General features: G+C 43.5%; 2 protein-coding genes across 2 annotated transcripts; one reads left to right on the top strand and one right to left on the bottom strand.

Annotated features, from left to right (window-relative positions):
• Positions 1-3,449: 3,449 nt before the first annotated feature.
• On the top strand, positions 3,450-6,556 carry LOC105028713 (zinc finger protein 154). Its single transcript, XM_010901641.4, has 2 exons — positions 3,450-3,612; positions 4,335-6,556. The coding sequence occupies exons 1-2, from the start codon at positions 3,510-3,512 to the stop codon at positions 6,068-6,070; spliced, it is 1,839 nt and encodes a 612-aa protein (XP_010899943.2). The 5' UTR covers positions 3,450-3,509; the 3' UTR covers positions 6,071-6,556.
• Positions 6,557-8,396: 1,840 nt separating this feature from the next.
• slc43a3b (solute carrier family 43 member 3b) lies at positions 8,397-18,612 on the bottom strand. Its single transcript, XM_010901653.4, has 13 exons — positions 18,568-18,612; positions 18,119-18,362; positions 17,619-17,748; positions 14,700-14,746; positions 14,468-14,544; positions 13,816-13,908; positions 13,569-13,708; positions 13,224-13,342; positions 12,955-13,098; positions 12,574-12,681; positions 11,816-12,002; positions 11,408-11,531; positions 8,397-10,498 (listed from the first exon to the last, which is right to left on the bottom strand). The coding sequence occupies exons 2-13, from the start codon at positions 18,303-18,305 to the stop codon at positions 10,370-10,372; spliced, it is 1,485 nt and encodes a 494-aa protein (XP_010899955.2). The 5' UTR covers positions 18,306-18,362; positions 18,568-18,612; the 3' UTR covers positions 8,397-10,369.
• Between the last annotated feature and the right edge of the window lie 496 nt (positions 18,613-19,108).

The following is a 19,108-nucleotide window of genomic DNA, read 5'->3' as shown; positions in this document are numbered from 1 at the left end:
ATTTATTCTTGCAATTTATAGTCTAGGACATTTCAGATTTAGTCATGATAATTAGCAAAAAGTAGTTGAAAATGAAGTGAACAAAATGTTGAAAGCAAATTTTTCTTTCTACGAGTAGCTTCAGTGTAGTTCTTCCAGTGTAAAGTAATTGTTAGCTTGGTGAATTGATAATGGAAAGAGATTGGGGAGAGAGAGGGGCAGAAAAAGAAATGGGTGAGAGAGGGGGAAGGAAGGACAGAGGTGTGTGGTGACGGAGACAGAGATTGGGGAGAGATGGGGGAGTGAGAGACAGGTCAGGCAGAAATGGGGAAGTGAGAGACAGGTGAGGCAGAGATGGGGAAGTGAGATACAGGTGAGGCAGAGATGGGGAAGTGAGAGACAGGTGAGGCAGAGATGGGGGAGTGAGAGACAGGTGAGGCAGAGATGGGAGAGTGAGAGACAGGTGAGGCAGAGATGGGGAAGTGAGAGACAGGTGAGGCAGAGATTGGGAAGTGAGAGACAGGTGAGGCAGAAATGGGGGGAGGGGAATTGGAAAGAGAGGTGTGGGAAGAGGTGGAAAAGGGAAGGCAAGAATCATAAAACCAAGGGTAGAACAAACAGTATAACATTGCTTGATGTTCTCCTGATTGTTCTCCGATGTTCTCCGGATTGTGTTGCTGATCAGGTTGCTGGCGGATGATTCCTGTAGCCACTGCCCAAAGCCCACCTGATTGTCCCAGTCCTGTCCAGATAATTCTGCAGACTTGGATTCTAGGTTAGGACTCTGATCGGAGCCCACTCGCATTTATCGATTCCTCTCATTTAGTGATTCCTCTCTAGGTTTCTTCCAAATGTTGGACCCTATAAGGGAGTTTTTCCTAGCCACTGTGCCTTAATGGTGGTTGCTCGCTCTTTTGGGTTTCAGGCTGGGTGTCTGTAAAAGCATATTGTGATAACTGTTAAGGCAAAAAGGGCTTTATAAAATTAATTAGATTTTTTGATTGATTGAGGGACACAAAATGGATGAAAAGAAATAAAAGGTGGTTGAGATATGAGGAATGAACTGTTCTCTTGTTGGTTTCTGGACCTTTTAGAAAGCAGAAAACATGAGAGTGCATCAGTGTGATGATGCATTGAATGACGTGTCACCTTGTTCTATCTAGAGTATAATGACTGACAGGAGAAACCCATTCAGAATGACATATCTGAGAACTTAGAAATCTGTTTAAATCTGTCTGTTTGTGTGTGTCTGTGTGTCATGAAGAACTTTCCACTCTGCCTTCGTAGACTTGATAAAAATAGACTGAAATTAATCACCTCTTTATCACTGACTAGTTCATTTATATCTCATTCATCAGTCTCTGTTTGGATTATATTGCAGCATATGTTAATTCTTGTATTTTTAAGTTGTGACGTGGGACTGAGAAATGGATGACACAGATGGATAATTATAATGAAAACAATAAGGCTTCTGCAAAAAAAACAGCTATCATTCTGGGGACAAAGAATAATTTGGGACAAAGTATGTCATTTAAAGTTAATTCAACAACTTAGTTTTTCACCCCAAATTCTCATGTGCACCGATTAAAATTCAAACAAAAATCCATCCAATTTGTGACACACAAAATATGTAGCGGCAATTTGTCCATTCATCAACATGGTGGCATGCTAGTTCAACTTCTTTCAGTGTAAAGTGATTGGGGGCATATCGTACATACACAGTAAATCGGCCCAGTCCAGTATCGATCAGACAGGTACGAAACGTCAGCACAGCACTGTCCTCATACACCCTTTACTCACTCGCAGTACCACTATAACCCCCACCCACTCACACTTAACCATTCTGGACTAGCTCATAATGTTCTGGTCTCGTTCGCTGGGGGAACAGGAGGAGACAAGGCGTGTCAGTGTTTAAAATTCAGTCTTCCAAACGTTGGAGGCAGGATTATATGCAGACGAGTTCCCCACTCCACAACAGTGGATATTTCAGTCTTGTAAACTATATTTGCTACAGACTACAGCCTATCTGGCAGGGTACACCCTGAGGTAGCTTACCTCCACGTACCCCCAGCTGTCCCCGGACCACAGTTTGTGAACTCCTCTATATTGGTCTACTTTGTATTGGGTTAGCTGGATTGTTCATGTAAGTGCTATAGGGCTGCATCGAAATTCATACTTTTACCACATACTAAAATGTACTGCGCTGGTGACGGAAAAGTATCTACTGTTAAGTATTTAGTAAGCCAGTATTGGGACTACCTCAATGGATCCCAGGATTTTCACTCTGTTCCAGGAGTGTCACATTTACCTGTCTGTAATACTCCCCCGCACTTTGGTTTTGGATCCCAGGATTTTCACTCTGTTCCAGGAGTGTCACATTTACCTGTCTGTAATACTCCCCCGCACTTTGGTTTTGGATCCCAGGATTTTCACTCTGTTCCAGGAGTGTCACATTTACCTGTCTGTAATACTCCCCCGCACTGTGGTTTGGGAAAAACTATCTAAATAGCCTACTATACAGAATGAGTAGTATACGAATTGAGACAGGACTGTAGTAAGTAGAGAAAAAGTACTAGTATCAGCTTTTACTAGTCAAAGTATTCATGGAATATTGACTATAGTAACTAAAGAATAATTGTATCTTTTATATAGTAGCCCTTACATTTTGATGAAACGTCAAAACACAAGGCGGAGATGAATAGCTCAATCGCTTTTTATTCATTCACATATTTTTTCAGCTTTCAGTTACGGACTGAATCTCAAATCACATACTTGCATACTATGTAGTAGGCCAGATTAGCATGCGAGAAAATGAGTATGTCTCAAACCATAGTATGCTTAAAATATCATGCCAAAATCTCCCGGATGGTATACTATATTTCTGGTTGATTTTCAAAGTACACATCCGAGCATGCTTTTGGGGGTAATAACCCACAACCCCTTAAGCAATAAAGAGTTTCCCTGATCTTTTCATTTGTAGTCAGTTATCGTCACCTATGCTGACAGCTACTGTATCAAGGTATGAATGAAAAACGAACGTTGTTGTGCCATGAAATGAAATTGCTTTGGCAGTGTAAAGTTAATCTCGCTAGCAGTGGCTCAATTCTACTATACAAAGTAGTAAGTTACTAGTACTACTGGCTTATAAGCTATTAAAACGGTCAGTGGCAAAAGCCATAAAGTTCATAGATGATATTTGTGGTGGAAGAAAACTTAATAAGAAACGTTAGTCAGTTTTACCCAATTCTAAACGGTGTCTACCTATATTTTCAAACTTGGGGTGATGTAAATACACGACAAAATCTCACGTTGAGACGCAAATTTATGACGAGATAGTTCGTCCTAATCGGCCCCAATGATGGTATACTAGCTTACTATATACTAAACAGTACGTACTTTACTATCATCCGCGAAGTACGTACTTGTAGTAGGTAGTATGCGATTTGAGATTCAAACACGGACACGGACAAACTGGTGAACCCCATCTCTTCTGCTAGCTAGCCAACCAGTCTGCTTCCTGGTTGAGAACAATGTCCGACAGGGCGAAAGTTGAGGGGACGTTCATGAAACTGTACCTTAATGATATTCGGAAACCACTTTCGCATAGGTCTGGTACACGGTGTTCGACAAAAAGTAGGTGTCATGCTGATTTAACCACTCGGTAAAACGCTAACGTTACGAGCTAGCTTTTGGCTGCTTTATGTTTTAGGAAAGTGCGATAGTGGCATGGGCAAGTAAGAACCATCCATTCATGCACGTTGACAAAAAAGCTTTTACAAGGATCTGTAGGGGTCCAAGCAGCATGGAACCTATTTGCGAAGCAATCTTGCTGTAATGGCGGTAGACCCATTTTAATAATCCAAAATCTATCAGGCAGATTGCAACCATTTTATTACTGGCACAGACATCAGGTCAGTTTCATTGCTCCTAAGGAACATATAATAAATGCAGGGTTCGAATTACGGGGGAGATTGGGTGGAGGTTTAGCCCCCTAATTATGACTTGCCCTAAGAGGTAAAAACAGTAGGTCGGGGGGAGAGTCGAAACATGCCCGTAGAAAAAGGTGACCCACCCCTCCCGCTTGTCATTGTTTAATTCGGTTTTTGGATAAACGAATTGGAAATTCTTGTCAGCCTAGCTAACACATAATACATTAGGAATGATAAAAATGTGTTATTTTCAACACTCCAAAATGACTGTATACTGCTTTCTCCATATCATGTATGGTTTTGTCATGTTAACAATGCAGTAAAAGCATTGATGGAGATGTTTAAGAAATTATATTAGAATTACTTTGTGTAACAACTTAAGAATATTGTTAAGGAAATATAACCCCACCTTTCCTGTTTCCAAAGAAAAGGCTTCCTGTGATGACAAAACACTGCCAAAGGGGGCTCCCACTCAAAGGAGGTGTGAGGGGCAGCTGAGAGCTCCCCAGAGAATCTCTGAAAGGCAAAGCCCCAAAGAACCAAGGGGCATTTCTCCCTTGTCCAGGTCAGGAGACGAGACCCACAAGGAAGCCTCAGCACCAAAAAAAAAGACCAAAATAAACAGCTCCGAAAAGCAGACCAGGTCTCATTTAAAGGGTTATGAAGCCGGTTCTGCGTCTGAGCATGACAAGCAGTCAGAGGAGAGCACAGAAAGAGAAAAGGGGCATGGCAAATCTGGGAAAAAATTGGCCAATATAGAGGAGCCAAATGACATTTTGTCTGACGAACAAACTGGTTTGACTTCCCGGAGCAAAAGAAGGCAGCGTAGTGACCTCAATGTATTCAAAGCAGATGCTGAGCAGTATGATACTGCTATACCTGAGCCTGAGATTGCAGCAGCGGTGGAAGGGAACTATAAAATGGCCTCTGCTTTTAAGAGGGGCAAACAAGACAACCTTACAAAAAGGACTACGCTGTGTGCAGAGGATCAGTGTAAAAGTGCTAATCATGAGTTGGTAGAACAACCTGAGGAAATGTCAATTAGAAACAATCATAGCAAATCTAAAAAGGAAAGAACCAGGAGTCGCTCTGTGGAGGGAATTGAAAGTGACCACTTTGTGACCGACCATCACACCGCTACCGAAGAGACATCCCTCAGAAAAAGAAAGGGGGGGTCTCCGAAATCTAAAAGAAAGAGTGACCAGGGCTCTCAAAACAATCCTAAAGACAGCGAAAAGGAGGGGCACCAATCTAAACATTCAGAGTCCAAAGAGCAGGAGGCACCTGCAAAAGAATACCAGAGAGAGAAAAAAGTATTTTCCGTCTCTGATTTGGAAAATGGCATAGTCGGAAACAAAGGCAAAAAGCAAGGCTCCACAGATTTGAAGGTGCCCAAAAGAAGACTCAGAACGTCGGTGCAAAAAAACCAACAAATGTGCACTTTCTGTGACAAGGCCCTACCCAACAAGGTGGCGCTGAACAGGCACCTCCAGCACCACACGGGTGAGAAGCCGTTTCACTGCCAAGAGTGTGGCAAGGACTATGGAAGCAAGTCGACCCTGAAGATCCACAACCTGCAGGTCCACCACAAGGGGACGAAGAACTTCATGTGCAACGAGTGCGGCCGACTGTTCACCCACCTCACGTACCTGAAACGCCACCTGTACTCTCACACGGCCCCGGAGAAGAGGCCTCACCGATGCGCCGTCTGCGGCAAGCACTTCATCCAGAAGTCCCACCTGGACCGCCACCGGATGATCCACACCGGGGAAAAGCCGTATGGCTGCGAGCGCTGCGCGCTGGCCTTCAATCGCCCGGAGTACCTGCGCGAGCACCTGAAGCTGCACAAGCCGGGCCTGGCTCTGGTGGAGCGGGAGAAGACCATGTGCTCGGAGTGCGACCGCGGCTTCGTCAACCCGAAGTACCTGACGATTCACATGAGGATGCACACCGGCGAGAGGCCGTACAAGTGCGAGGACTGTGACAAGAGCTTCACCCAGATCGGCGTTCTAAACGTGCACCGGCGCACGCACACCGGCGAGAGGCCGTTCAAGTGCGAGGTGTGTGGCGGCTGCTTCACCCGTCGCAAATACATGGAGAACCATGTGAGCAGGAAGCACGGTTCTTCTGGGAAGGTCCACAAACCGGAGGATGAGCAGTGAGTTTCTTGGCGTTGTGTGAGGTTCTGGGCAGGTCAGACGGTTGCCTACAGGTCGCTCTTGTGTTGTCGCGAGAGGTTTTTATTTCCTGTTGTGCCATGATGTTTTTTTGGGGTTTTTTTTTTGCGGATCTGTCATTTATGTCAACCAAGTCAATGATGAATTCTGTCGTTATAAGCATCCTTTCTGCACCTGCTCTTTTTTCACTTTTTGTGTACACGATCAGTAGAGAATTTGGTGTGCAAATGTTGAGTCCTGTTAGTCTCTGTGGGACAGATGGCCTGTTGCTAAGAGCCACACCCCCCTGGGAATGAAACTGATCAGGTGGGAGGAGGCTTTTCTCATGATGTACTGACCTTCTGACCTTTGCCTGCCTGAGGATATTTTTTGTATATGTTTTCCATGAATTAAGGGATGTCGTGTGGCATGTCACAAGAATTTCATTGATCAGAATGACGCTGTGTTATTCTGTGCATTTGACTATATAAAAAAATTACACTTGTACAAAATATTTTTGTACTGGAGTGAATATTGTTTTCCATGTTGAGTCCTTTTTATACTAATGATAATTATAGATTATGTGTTTGGTTGATTGGTTTGTTTTGGCATTTGTACTGAAAAAGGAAATGAATCCATCTTCAAGTGAAAAGTGTTTGAAACAATGTCTATCTCATATTCTCTCATGGCCATTACTGACAACATTCAAATGAATCCGTGATAAGATCTTTATACTTTTTTCAACAGTAACTTCGGGATGTAAAACTTTGGAAAGTTGCATTGGAATCAATAACTATTGTTCCTGCATGTAAATGTTACCACTCCAGTTGCAATGTATTCTGGGAAATATTCCTTTTCCATATCAATTACGTGGCGAGACAGAGAAGGGACACAGTGCCTGTGTTCTGGGCACTAAAGGGAATTTATAAAGTTTTCAAAACGAAAGCCCCCGGGACATCCCGTGGTATCCTCTGTCCGCTTTTGTGGGGTGCTTAACTCCCCCCCAGGCAAGGCCGGATTGGGAGCAGCAGAGTAGCGTTCAAGGGACCATTGCTCAGCCGAGTAGCGTTCAAGGACCCCGTTGCCAAACACAGTGCCAGGTTGTTCTCTCTGCGGTGTTGGCCCAGTGCTGATAAGGGAGATGATGGGTTCGCCCCACAGTAGCTTTATGTTACTGAGTAGATTCCTAATGCCAAAGAGCCTCTCGTGATTTTCGTGTACTGTTGGAAAGTGTTCAGACCCCTTCACTTTCTCCACATGTTGTTATAGACTTAATTTATAATTGACTAAATGCATTTTTAAAATGCCATCAATCTACACACAGTAATGACAAAGTGAAAACATGTTTTTTGGAAATATGTGCCAATTTATTGAAAATTAAAACATAAAATATCTCTCATACAAAAGTATTTAGACCCTTCTAAAATGACACTCCAAAATGAGATCAGATGCTTCCTGTGTCCTTTGAACATCCGTGAGATGTCTCTAGAATTTGACTGGAGTCCAGCTTAGGCAAATTCTATTGACTGGAAATTATTTAGAAAAGGCACGCACCTGTCTATTTGAGGTGCCATACTTCACTGTGCATGAAAAAGCAAAAGCCATGAAGTCCACGGGACAACAATGACCCAATGAAACACAACTAAGACAACGCTAGAGTGGCTTCCAGACATATCAGTCCATGTTTTTGAGTGCCACAGCCAAAGTTTGGAATCGTTTTATTTAGCAAATAGATTATTTAGCAAAAAAAAAATGTTTATACCATTATATTGGCATTTAACCTTCTTTTCTGGAAGAAACTGGATTTTAGAAAAAACTACGTAGGACAGTCGTGTCAACAGTCGGTTCAGAGGATAGAAATACATTCAGTACTATAGCACCACCAGGGAGCCAGCTGTTTTCCCAGTTACAGTCAGTAGGTGGCAGAACTGTACCTCTTGTTAGAATTGTCTCACCCACCGAAGATTTTTTTTTATACAGGATTGTGAGACGCAAACGACTCTTCATATGTAGGACCAAAGTCAAAATTACATAAATATTTAATTAAACAATTAATTAAATAAATATATTATTTTAGATGGGCCCTAATTATTAAATATTTTTTACAATGCCACTATTCAAAATAATGGTATATTTGAAAATAATACATTGGATTTCTAATTGTCATTTTTCATCAAACTATGTATTTTATAATATAATGGCCTATTTTAGAATTTCATGTATTTTTTCATAATATCGTGTCGTTTTTCATGATCTCTCAAAGCAAGTGGGTGGTCTTTAGCAGTTGATTGGAAAAGCTACTTTTGAGGGTAATGGCTACAAGGGATTCAGACCGTGCAAGCCAATATTAGCAATAGGTAATCAGTATATTTTACTACTGCTTGCTTCAGCAATGAACGTTGGCATAGTAGCCTATAGCAAATATCAACTTAACTAAAGCATTGTCGACCTGGCTGCGGTAGCTACCCTGCCTGTTGCCTCAGCACCACGGATGCGATTCTGAAAGGCATTTTTGTTTTGTATTTTCCTCTACACTCCATACTAATTTGCTTCCTTCGCGAGTTACACTGCCAAAACAAGTGAGCCACGTTGCTAATAAGGGAAGTTACGAGACTGCGCAATTGAAACAAAACACGATGCTATTTGCGCTCATTTCTTAACCCTATTCCTGCTGTAGCGATGCCAGACCGCAAAACACGCGGACATATTCATCGTACAGTAATTTCTCGGAATTGGATCAAAGACCCGGGGCTTTTTCAAAAAGCAGCGGGGCTACAGCCCTTGGAAGTCCAGGCCTTTCTATTTCTATTAGTATTTCTATTGCCATTTACAAGAATGTGTTCGTAGTAAAAGTGGTTTTGCCAGAACGTTCTGCATACAAACTTGCTAAATTGCTCTCCTCAAGCACAACCATGATGCTGCAAAATCCTGTTAAAATTCCTACTACAAGAAATCAACTGTAGGTGAAGCAGTGTGGCTGGTTTAGCCAATCAGCTGCTACAGACAACCCACTACTATGGATTTACGTACGTGTTCGTGAAAAACTACATGATAGTTTGAAATCGGCCATGAAATTATGAAATACGTCAGGATATTGTAAAAAGGACCATGATATTATCAAAAATGCCTTGATATTACGAAATACATCTTGTGATAAAAAAAGCTATTTCATATTACTTTAAAAAGTGAAATTATGCTTGCCACCTAAAATTATATTTGTTTTTTATTAATTATTGAAATGATTATATGTTTAGTCCTCCTTTGGTCCTCCATAAATTAATTCAAATCCACATTGCAGTATTTACACAGCAGCTCTATGTTCCAACGATCAAATAACTCACAGACTGGCCTTAGGTCCTGTAAAAAACCTACAACTTCTAGGATATCGCTGTCTCGCAAAAAGCCTTACGTTTTTAGAATAACTAGCACCATTTTATAATCCTGCTACGTAGGATGCCTAATGTAAATTCTGTATCTGTACAATGAAATCGCGTTTCAGTCCGCCGCAGCATATGAGCTTTCCGCTTTAGCAAAAGTCCACCAATCAAGTGGTTGATAGAGGACTAAATAACAACAGTCTGTAACAGTTTTTGTTCCCACTCTGACAACGTCAGGAAATATGTAAACGTATATGACTAGCAAAGCTAGGTGTCTTTTCCAAAAAATATGCTACGGTGATCCTCGTGATCATTGCCTGGAAAAAGTATTCAACCACATGACGAATTTGATATCTCATATTACTGAATTACAAATGGTACACTGAAATTTCATTCAGATTCATATTTTCTTTTAAAGCACTGACACTCAAAATCAACTATTGACAATAACTGGTTTTGAGTGTCAATGTTGTAAAATAAAACATAGTAGCAATGTGGCGTTTGTAAGCCATTAAATTAAGAGTACTTTTAAAGGGTTTGAATACTTTTTGAAGATATAGATATATATACCAGAGCTTCCTTCAGGAAAATTTGTTGTTAGACAATGTGACCAGCAGCGTTTTATTTTAAGACAAACTTTGCCAATTTTGCCCAGTTTTAGAGTTCACTTAACAGTGTGCTCTAACTCCCAGAGATGGGATTCAACAAGGACTTCGCAAAAAGTTTGGAAGTTTTGACGACTGCAAAAACATTTCTTCTTTCTCTGAACAATTTGGACAGCAGGTTTCATGGAAGCTCTGATAGATACATACACACACATACACACATATGGTATTCACATACACAAACTGGAGAAGAAGAAAAGGTTTCAGGGTTCACATGGCAGCATTAAATTGTGTGCGTTCAATTCCCTTTTTGAAATGTTGGTCTAGGAGGTGGGTGATGGGAGGGTGTCCTTGGATTTGGTCCTGAGTGCTGCCATACGCCGACAGTGCAGATAGACACAGACAGGATGGATGAAGGCCAGCAGGGTGAGTAATGTCAGGAATATGTTTACCTGCCCGGGGAAAACACGTGGACACTTTTTAAACTCGAGAACCAAATTACAAAGTGGTCTGTCTTCCCTGTGACACAAGCTGTCATTCACTGACCCAAATAAAAAAACACAGCGTACGGTTATGAACGCAGTCTCATGACTCAGCAGCCCACCTCAAACACGAGGAGGGCAGGTGTTGTTGTTTCCTGCTCCTTTTCTGAGAAGACATTGTCTTTCCTCACTCTACCAAATAGGTGGAATGGCTAGTAATTTTACCGAGCAGGAAGAACAGGTTGCTAGATTTACCATTAAGAACAGGTTTGCTAGGCTTGGAACAACAAAGGCTATTGTCTCCTAGCGATAACCATTGGTATGTAGTTCCCTGTGTTACGAATCGGAGACTGGTACCTGGAGCTGTGGCCATCATGTTTAGTGTGAAAAGCTTGGTTCACGTGGTTTGAAGCACAGGCTTTAATGGAGTGGCCATGAGAACTATAAATGGATAGTAAACCATCAATTTTATAGATGTCATCGCAATATGCATAGTAACAATTTAATTCACACTAGGGGCCACCTTTTGAACCGACCCACCTTCTGACCCCGACCCATAGTTTAAGAAATTGTCTTTGTATACAAGACCGTATACCATAACATGACTTTTAACTGCTTGGAACTGTGTTGGTAACCCGTTAGTAGGAGCAATAAGGCACCAGGGCGTGTGTTATATAGCCAGAATGCCGCGGCCACAAAATGTTCTTAGGCACAACGCATCGCAGAGTGCCTGGGCACAGGTCTTATCTAGTGATATATTGGCCATATGCCACAGCCTCTCATGCCTCATTGATTAATTGTAGGAGAAACACTGTTATAACCCAACTGTTATTACACTACATATACACACAGAGGCTTTGGACTACAGGTGACACTCACGTATAGCGGGTCTCCTCCCAGTACCCCTTTGACCAGGGTGAAGCAGGGGTACTGCAGCAGGGATGCCACTGCAGACAGAGCCATGACTGTACCATACAGCTTCCCAAAGTGACAAGCAGGGAAACTACAGAGAAAGACAGGAGAGAAAAACAGGAGCAGAAAGAGTGAGGAGAGATTGAAAGAGAGGAGAGAGAGAGGGAGGAGATGTGGGAGGGTGAGGTAAACGGTGAGGAGAGAGAGAGAGAGAGAGAGAGAGAGAAGAGAGATGCATTCACTAAGACTGTTATGACACTAAGAGCTATCAGGGTTCCCCGTCCTGTTGCATAACGTCTGTTATTCTGAACAGTTGGTGTGTGTGTGTGTGTGTGAGTGTGTGTGTGTGTGTATGTGAGTGTGAGTGAGACTCACGCAATGCTGATGAAGGCTGCGTTGCCTCCGTAGAGGAAGGAGCGGTTGAGGACCTGCAGGGCAAAGGTCAGATACTGGATGGGCAAGAAGGGGGTGGAGGCGCAGATGGAGAAGAGGAGGCACTGCAGAGCCGTTAGTGACAAGGAGAGCACGGACGCCTGGAGGTCTGCCTCCCTCTCACTCTGTCCTGCTCACACACACACACACACACACACACAAGACTAATTTAACTATTTGCTAAAAAAAACACTTTAGCTTGGATAGTTATAGCTAGCTAGCTGGCTAACTTTTTTGTTAAAATAAAAAAAATAAAAAACATCTAGACTGGACACAAGCTCTTTGTTTTCACTTTTCACTGCCAGTTCCTGAACTTTGGAGAACATTATTTGAGGAGTTAGGGTTAGGGTTAAGAGAGAGAGGAATACAGCAGTGCTGAGGAAGAAGAATCGCAGTGTGGACAACTGGCTACTAATCTGAACTCTGCATGGTAAGAGGTCTGGCGCCCAGAGCTGCTGAGGCAACACCCAAGTGGTTCCACACAGAGGTCCAGCGGCTATAAGATCAGGCTTTGTCCCAGACGTCTAAACCCTTCTATTCTACGGGATGTCTTTAGGGGTGTCGGTAGAGGTGCTTGTAAATGTGTTGGTAGATGTGTCTGTAAGGGTGTCTGTGGGTGTGTCAGTTGTTTTGTCTTGAGGGGTGTATTGGGTGTCAGTAGAGGTCTCTGTAGAAGAGTGAGTAGGGCTGTCTGTTAGTACCTGGGGCCCTGGGTTTCCCTTTGAGTCGGTCCATGATGAGGCCATTCCAAGGGGCACACAGCACCCCACAGAGCTGAGTCACAGCAAACGCATTGGTGTATGTACTCACTGCAGGTACAGACAGAGAGGTCATGGACACACAAAGAAAGAGACTTGGAAATAGCTTTTATCTGAAAGATATTCACATATAAATGGTTACGAGTTGTATGCTAGCTGTGGGAATAGTGACCACCATCCCTGCATGCTAATAAAACACCTGTTGAATTGACTAAGACTCTCCGGTAATGTCTGATCAACAGGCTTGTGTGTGTTTGTGTTTTTATGTGAATGGACAATTGTGTGTGCGTGAGTGGATAGTTTTGTGTGTGTGTGTGTGTGTACCCAGAGAAGGGTCCCCTTGAGTTAGTCTCTGAAGCACTGGGTTTAGGGTCCCAATGAACAGGTAATGCCTGAGCTGCATGACAGACAACCACACCAGGTGCCATAGGAAGAACTTGGACAGGAAACACTCCCGGAAACCAGGCACTGCAGGGGGGGGGGGTAAAGAGAGACCAAATCTGTCCTGAGATTGGAACGGGAGGAGGCAAGGTCTGGATGGTCAACCAAACATGAATGTGGGGCCGATTTCAAGGTGGCCTGAATCTACACACCTTTTTCCACAGGCTCCTCATTTAAAGGCGTTTCATCTGTGACATCACCACTCTGCGCGTTGTCATTGGCTGCTTGTTGCTCTGGGCTGCAGGTCTTGGTCGTGCAGCAGGTCTTTACCCTGTCACAAGAAGCACTGGTTACATGCATAAAACTAGCTGACATAATGGTCTTGGACAGAGAATGAAACAGTCCAAACCAGAACAGACCGGACCCGATCGGTCCCACCTGGGGTTTGCTGTGGGCTCTGGATGTTTTTCCATCCAGCTCCTGTGCTGTTTTCATCTAGGAGTTCCTCCTTCAGGGAGTTGTATCTTTCAGGGGGAGGGTAGGGGATGAGTTCTCACCCGTAGGTATATCCTTCAGGGGGAGGGTAGGGGATGAGTGTTCGTGGCATGAGGAGGAAGGTCCTGACCAGGTGGATGACGCCACACGCAGCCAGGAAGAGGAAAGAGGCACGCAGTGAGACCCCAGCCTCAAACAACAGCTAGAGAAGCCAGAGGGATGACACTTTCATCATCATCATCATCAGTGTCATTCAGCCGTGGAGAGCTGTCATACAGTAACCTGCGTGCGTTTGTGAGTGTATATTACCTTGACGATGAGGAAGAGAGCGGAGGATGAGTCGAAGGCGCCGTTGTAAAGGGTGATGATGGTCGAGCGAGCGGAACCAAACAGGTTCCCCACCTGAGATCACAGAGAAGGAAACAATAACCACCCGGGGCTGTGGCTTTTGTTACAATAACAACCGATGACTGACAGACCAACTGAATACAATGTATGAAAAACACAGACTGAAAAACCAGCTGAGTCAAATGTATTAATGAAATCAACTCAATGAAATGTATAAAACCAACTGAACAGAATTTATGAATAAAATCAATTGAATGAAATGTATGCCTCAAGGCAATAGACCTGCATTTACTGGAATGGGGCAGCTAACTTCTTACTATGAACAATAGATCATTCTATTCCTTTAACTTCACTCAAATCCGTTTCAAAAGTGATCAGTATCTCTCCTTTTTCATAGAGGGATACTGATATGCTATTTGTGCTTCAGTCTGTATGTGTGTGTGTGTGTGTTGTGTTTGGGTGTGTGTGTATGTGTGTCTACGTGTGTTGTGTTGGGGTGTGTGTGTCCTGCTAATTTTGTAAATTTTAATGTACATTGGGCTTTAATCACTGCGAGAACTCCTCTGCTGTGGGCTGTGGCGGTGTACGTGACATTGAATACAACAGGACACACCTGCATGTTAGTGACCAGAAACAATATGCCTCCCACTGCTATGAAGGCCAGGGCTGGGTAGAGGATGGTGGACAGGGCTGAGAGAAACGGAGAGAGAGAGAGAGAGAGAGAAAGACTTGATAAGTTGTCGATAAAAAAACAAACATTGTCACTGTAGACAAAACTAACAAAGAAAGAGCATTTCATTGGAGTGACTGCCAGTAAAACACCATAGAAAAGTCAAGGGTCTTACTTGAACTCGAGAAGGCCACGAACAAGGCGCCCATGGTATAGAGGGATCTGGTGAACACAAATACGAGAGAACCACAGCCATGTGAAGATTCAGGTTTAACTTGTCTTATTCTTTCCTTCTGATCCTAGCCCGGTTTTGAGAGCCTTTGGCGCAGATTATCTGTGTTCTCCTGTTCCCACCAAGCACATCTAGTTCCACACCTTTCCCTCTGGCCTCTCTATTTTCATTCTTTCACTTTTAATTTCCTTTCCACTGGGGAAAACATGAATTTGCTCCTGACTGGCTTACGATCTAAAGAGCGGAGTTTGTTGGCGTGGATTTGGAGTCTGAGGCTGTGATTGGTTTGTTCAATAACTTGGTCCGAGTTGCGCTACTGTAGACCTGGTTGGCCCTGTTTGACATCAACAAATCCCAGGGGCTTAGCACCGTCCTGAACTCTCACAGTCAAGCTCCAGCCACCGCTGCCCTCACATATTTTTCTGTGAAACTCATTTATCAACACTGCATAGAAACTAGCATAAACTGATGCTTACGAACACAATTCAGAACGGTCAGTGCGCTTGGAAAATGTGGGATTTATCAAGTGATCCTGCGACTTTGATCCTGTTATGCTCACTGAGGAAATGAGGACTCTCAGTGCTTGGGCATGACCATGGCTTTTTACATGGCAACACCCCTAACTAACCACATAGGGTCAAAATCATTCCATTAAGCCTATGGGAAACACAGTGGCTGAGTAGGAAATACACAGATGCAACCCAAACATCTAAGAAAACACTTTTTCCCCCCTGGACATGTATAAGCATATAAGCTCCTGTGGCGTTATGTCAAATGCATGCCTTAACCATTTTCAGCTTGCTCTGCTGGTAATCACTCAACTAGGGATACAACTTAAAGAGAGGACAGTAAGGACAGTGTAGGTGTCTTTTACTTTGGGATAAATGGTGTGTTTTGAATCAGCATTCAGCGGTCCTCAACAGATCTCCCATCCTCAACAGGTCTCCCATCCTCAACAGGTCACCCATCCTCAACAGGTCTCCCATCATCAACAGGTCTCCCATCATCAACAGGTCTTCCATTCTCAACAGGTCTCCCATCATCAACAGGTCTCCCATCATCAACAGGTCTCCCATCCTCAACAGGTCTCCCATCCTCAACAGGTCACCCATCATCAACAGGTCCCCCATCCTCAACAGGTCTCCCATCCTCAACAGGTCTCCCATCCTCAACAGGTCTCCCATCATCAACAGGTCCCCCATCCTCAACAGGTCTCCCATCCTCAACAGGTCTCCCATCCTCAACAGGTCTCCCATCCTCAACAGGTCTCCCATCCTCAACAGGTCTCCCATCCTCAACAGGTCTCCCATCCTCTACATCTCCCTCATGTAACCTATGCAAATGCCCTCATTGAAATATTTTTGGAAATGTCTACATAAACAGTGTATGGAAAGTGTATGAAACTGTTCGTTGTTTTATCTGCGGCTCATCCTGGGTGAGATGCCAACTAAGGTCACCCCTAACCCATTGGGGTTGGCAGTTGGAGATTGCATTTATGATCTAATTTTGCCTCTGTTATTTTGCCACACATGGTTTATGTACAGATGTGTGCGTAGGCACGCTTGGATCAGTCCCCAGACTAAACCACTCTTCATAATAATGACAAATACTCGATTTAAGAATTAAGATAACAAAGACAAAATACAGGATTAGGGAGCACCTGAACAATTGATGTTAAATATTGAGATACATCCACCATATGAATGTCAGCTGCTTGCAAGAATATTCATCAAGTCATTACCTGGAGAGGTTCCCCCTTTACTGTTGATATCTGAGACACAAACTATGGAACACTACTGTTGAAGCTACCAGAAGAGGAATTACTTTCACCAGTGATTTCCAGTAAGTCAGAAAGCCAATGCTCTATCAGGCTGTCAAGTACACAAAGGACGCTTCCAGTCAACGTAAAACCCAACCCTTAAGTCACATTAACTATCAGTGTAAAACCCCCCTTCAGTTCCCTCAAGTAATTCCTCATTCCTCTCTCCAAATAGGCTACACACCATTCCCTCGCACGCTTTCCAGGTGTCTCAGTTTGGCATGGCCCTCGCTCTCTCCAACCTCTGACACTGCTCTCCATAAATACTGGCCCTGTCTCTCACTCGCTCCTCCAAGAGCTTACTCCAGATCTGATATGAGAACCCCTCCAAGGGAAATAAATAAGAATAAGAATTTGACAAAAAGACAGACAGCGACTTAGCACTGGACACACACACGTGCGCGCACTTCCCCCCTTTACATGAACACCTGAAACAGGGACAAAGATGAACAGGACCGACAGAGGATTCTCTATAATGGCCAAAGTAGAACGTTTCATACTAATGACAGCTGGATGGCTGCTCCATAACACTTCAAAGGTCACAGTCTCAGAGAGGTGAAATCAGTCACATTTGTGCCGTACGAACAAAGAGAAAAGGAAATATTGATTTCCGTGAGATAAGACAAAGACTAGAGTTTGAACAGGTTTGTCTTTTGTACCCAATCAGTTGTCAAATCTTTACCGCTTGTGAACACTGTCATTGTAAAACCCCACTCATTAGCTCGGTCTATTAATTTCAGTGGTTACATTCCTCAAGCCCGGTCCCACAGCATTTTTTTTTTACAGGAACAGAAGCAGGAAATATGCTTTTTTTTTGTTATTATTGCTGCTTCCCCTTCTAAGGTAAGACAAGGCTCCTGTGGCAGGTGGCTTGTTTCACTCATGAAACTACCTTTTAAATTATTGCTGCCAACTGTCTCTTGTCAGATTGTTGTAGTTAACATTCCTACAATTGACTGGTAAATGTTTGTCATAGTTGAATATAGGCTATCTACCATGTGCAGCTTCATGACATGTTTTAACGTGTTCACGACATGACTTACATTCCCAGCAGTCGGGCCACCATGGTGCCAAAATGGTCAAACAGGAAACCGTTTGGAAGCAGCAGGACGTTGTTCATGAAGGAGGCAATCGTGAAGATAAGGGAGAACTGTTCATCCTGACCACTGCAGTCTAACACACACACAGACACACACACAAACACACACACAGAGACAGCACTTTAAGTATGGGCAGAGATTTGTGTACCATCATCATAACCACTCGCTTTCCAACTTGGAATTTTATTGCTAACTGATAATACTGATGATAAAATATAAATGATACTGATTCTGCTTATAAATAGTGGGGGGGGGGGGTGTACACTGTGAATAGAAGTAGATTTCCCCACTTATATAGCTATGTTAGATGTGTGTGTCATTTGTGTGTGTAAGCATGAAATGTTTATTTTGTGTGCGCGTGTGTGTGTGTAAGCATGAGAGATTTATGTTGCACCGTAAACTCTACTAACTCTGTGAGCATGTGAGGCATCGCAGCCACCGACCTGTGAATTCCGTTCCATCGATCCTGGTGGCGTTGACACACAGGTTGCTGAAGTAGCCTTCTGTCTTCAGCACAAACACCAGGGAGGCCCAGCCGAACACGGCCCCCGCAAAACACAGGCACTCCAGCAGCCCTGTCACCAGGGTGAACCAGCGTCTCACCCCCGCCCCCCTCTCACAGCCCAGCATGCTCGGGTCCTGCCGGCACACCACTTGCACTTTCACTGGTCCTCTTGTCAGGCTTCCCTGGTGGAGTAAACAAATAAAGGAACTGACAGAACTTATAGAATAAAAATCACCCGATTTCACCTCTCTTAAGATTCTCTCGAAGACACACTTGAATCTTGAATGTTGCAAAAGACAGACAGAGATGGACAGATGCAATGAAAAGAGACATCTGTTCTTTAGCCAGATTAATTTGCGGAAAAATCACCCTCCCAAAATTACTCACAGTTCACAAGATTCTCCCCAGTGCACTCTAATGAACTGCTCTTCTACTCTCCTACCTCAGCTCAGTTTCTCTCCTTTAAATACAACAGGCTTTCCCTTCCTTCAGCCCCTCCCTTCAGTTCTGACCCTGCTCTCCTGAGGCCCTGGGTATAGTATATTCTGCCTTGCAGAGACAATAAACAGACGGAATCACACAGTTCTGTCATTGGAACAGAATTTAACAAAATAGTCAAATGTTAGGAAATTAGTAGTAGGGAATTAAGTAAATATATTGTCAGTGTACTTTGTTAACAGGCCCAGAAGACATGAACAGAAGGCTCCAGCAATTTGTATTCCATGCCACTTTCTGAAGTGGCAACTAGGATGGTCCTGTTGAAACACATGCTGTAAAGTGCACATGAAGCAGTCTGTGTCCTTGGCAGTTATGCCGAAGAAAATAGATTAAGGCTTTTCCCGAAACAGAGATAATTCGAAAACTGCCAATCTATCAACTGACTGTTATTTAGGCTTTACTGTTTGGCTTGTCTCAAAGGTTTATGTTT

This window comes from Esox lucius, chromosome 4, assembly GCF_011004845.1.
Source record: "Esox lucius isolate fEsoLuc1 chromosome 4, fEsoLuc1.pri, whole genome shotgun sequence".
Lineage (NCBI taxonomy): Eukaryota > Metazoa > Chordata > Actinopteri > Esociformes > Esocidae > Esox > Esox lucius.
The sequence above is the reverse complement of the archived record's forward strand: the minus strand, read 5'-3'. Positions and strand labels throughout refer to the sequence as shown.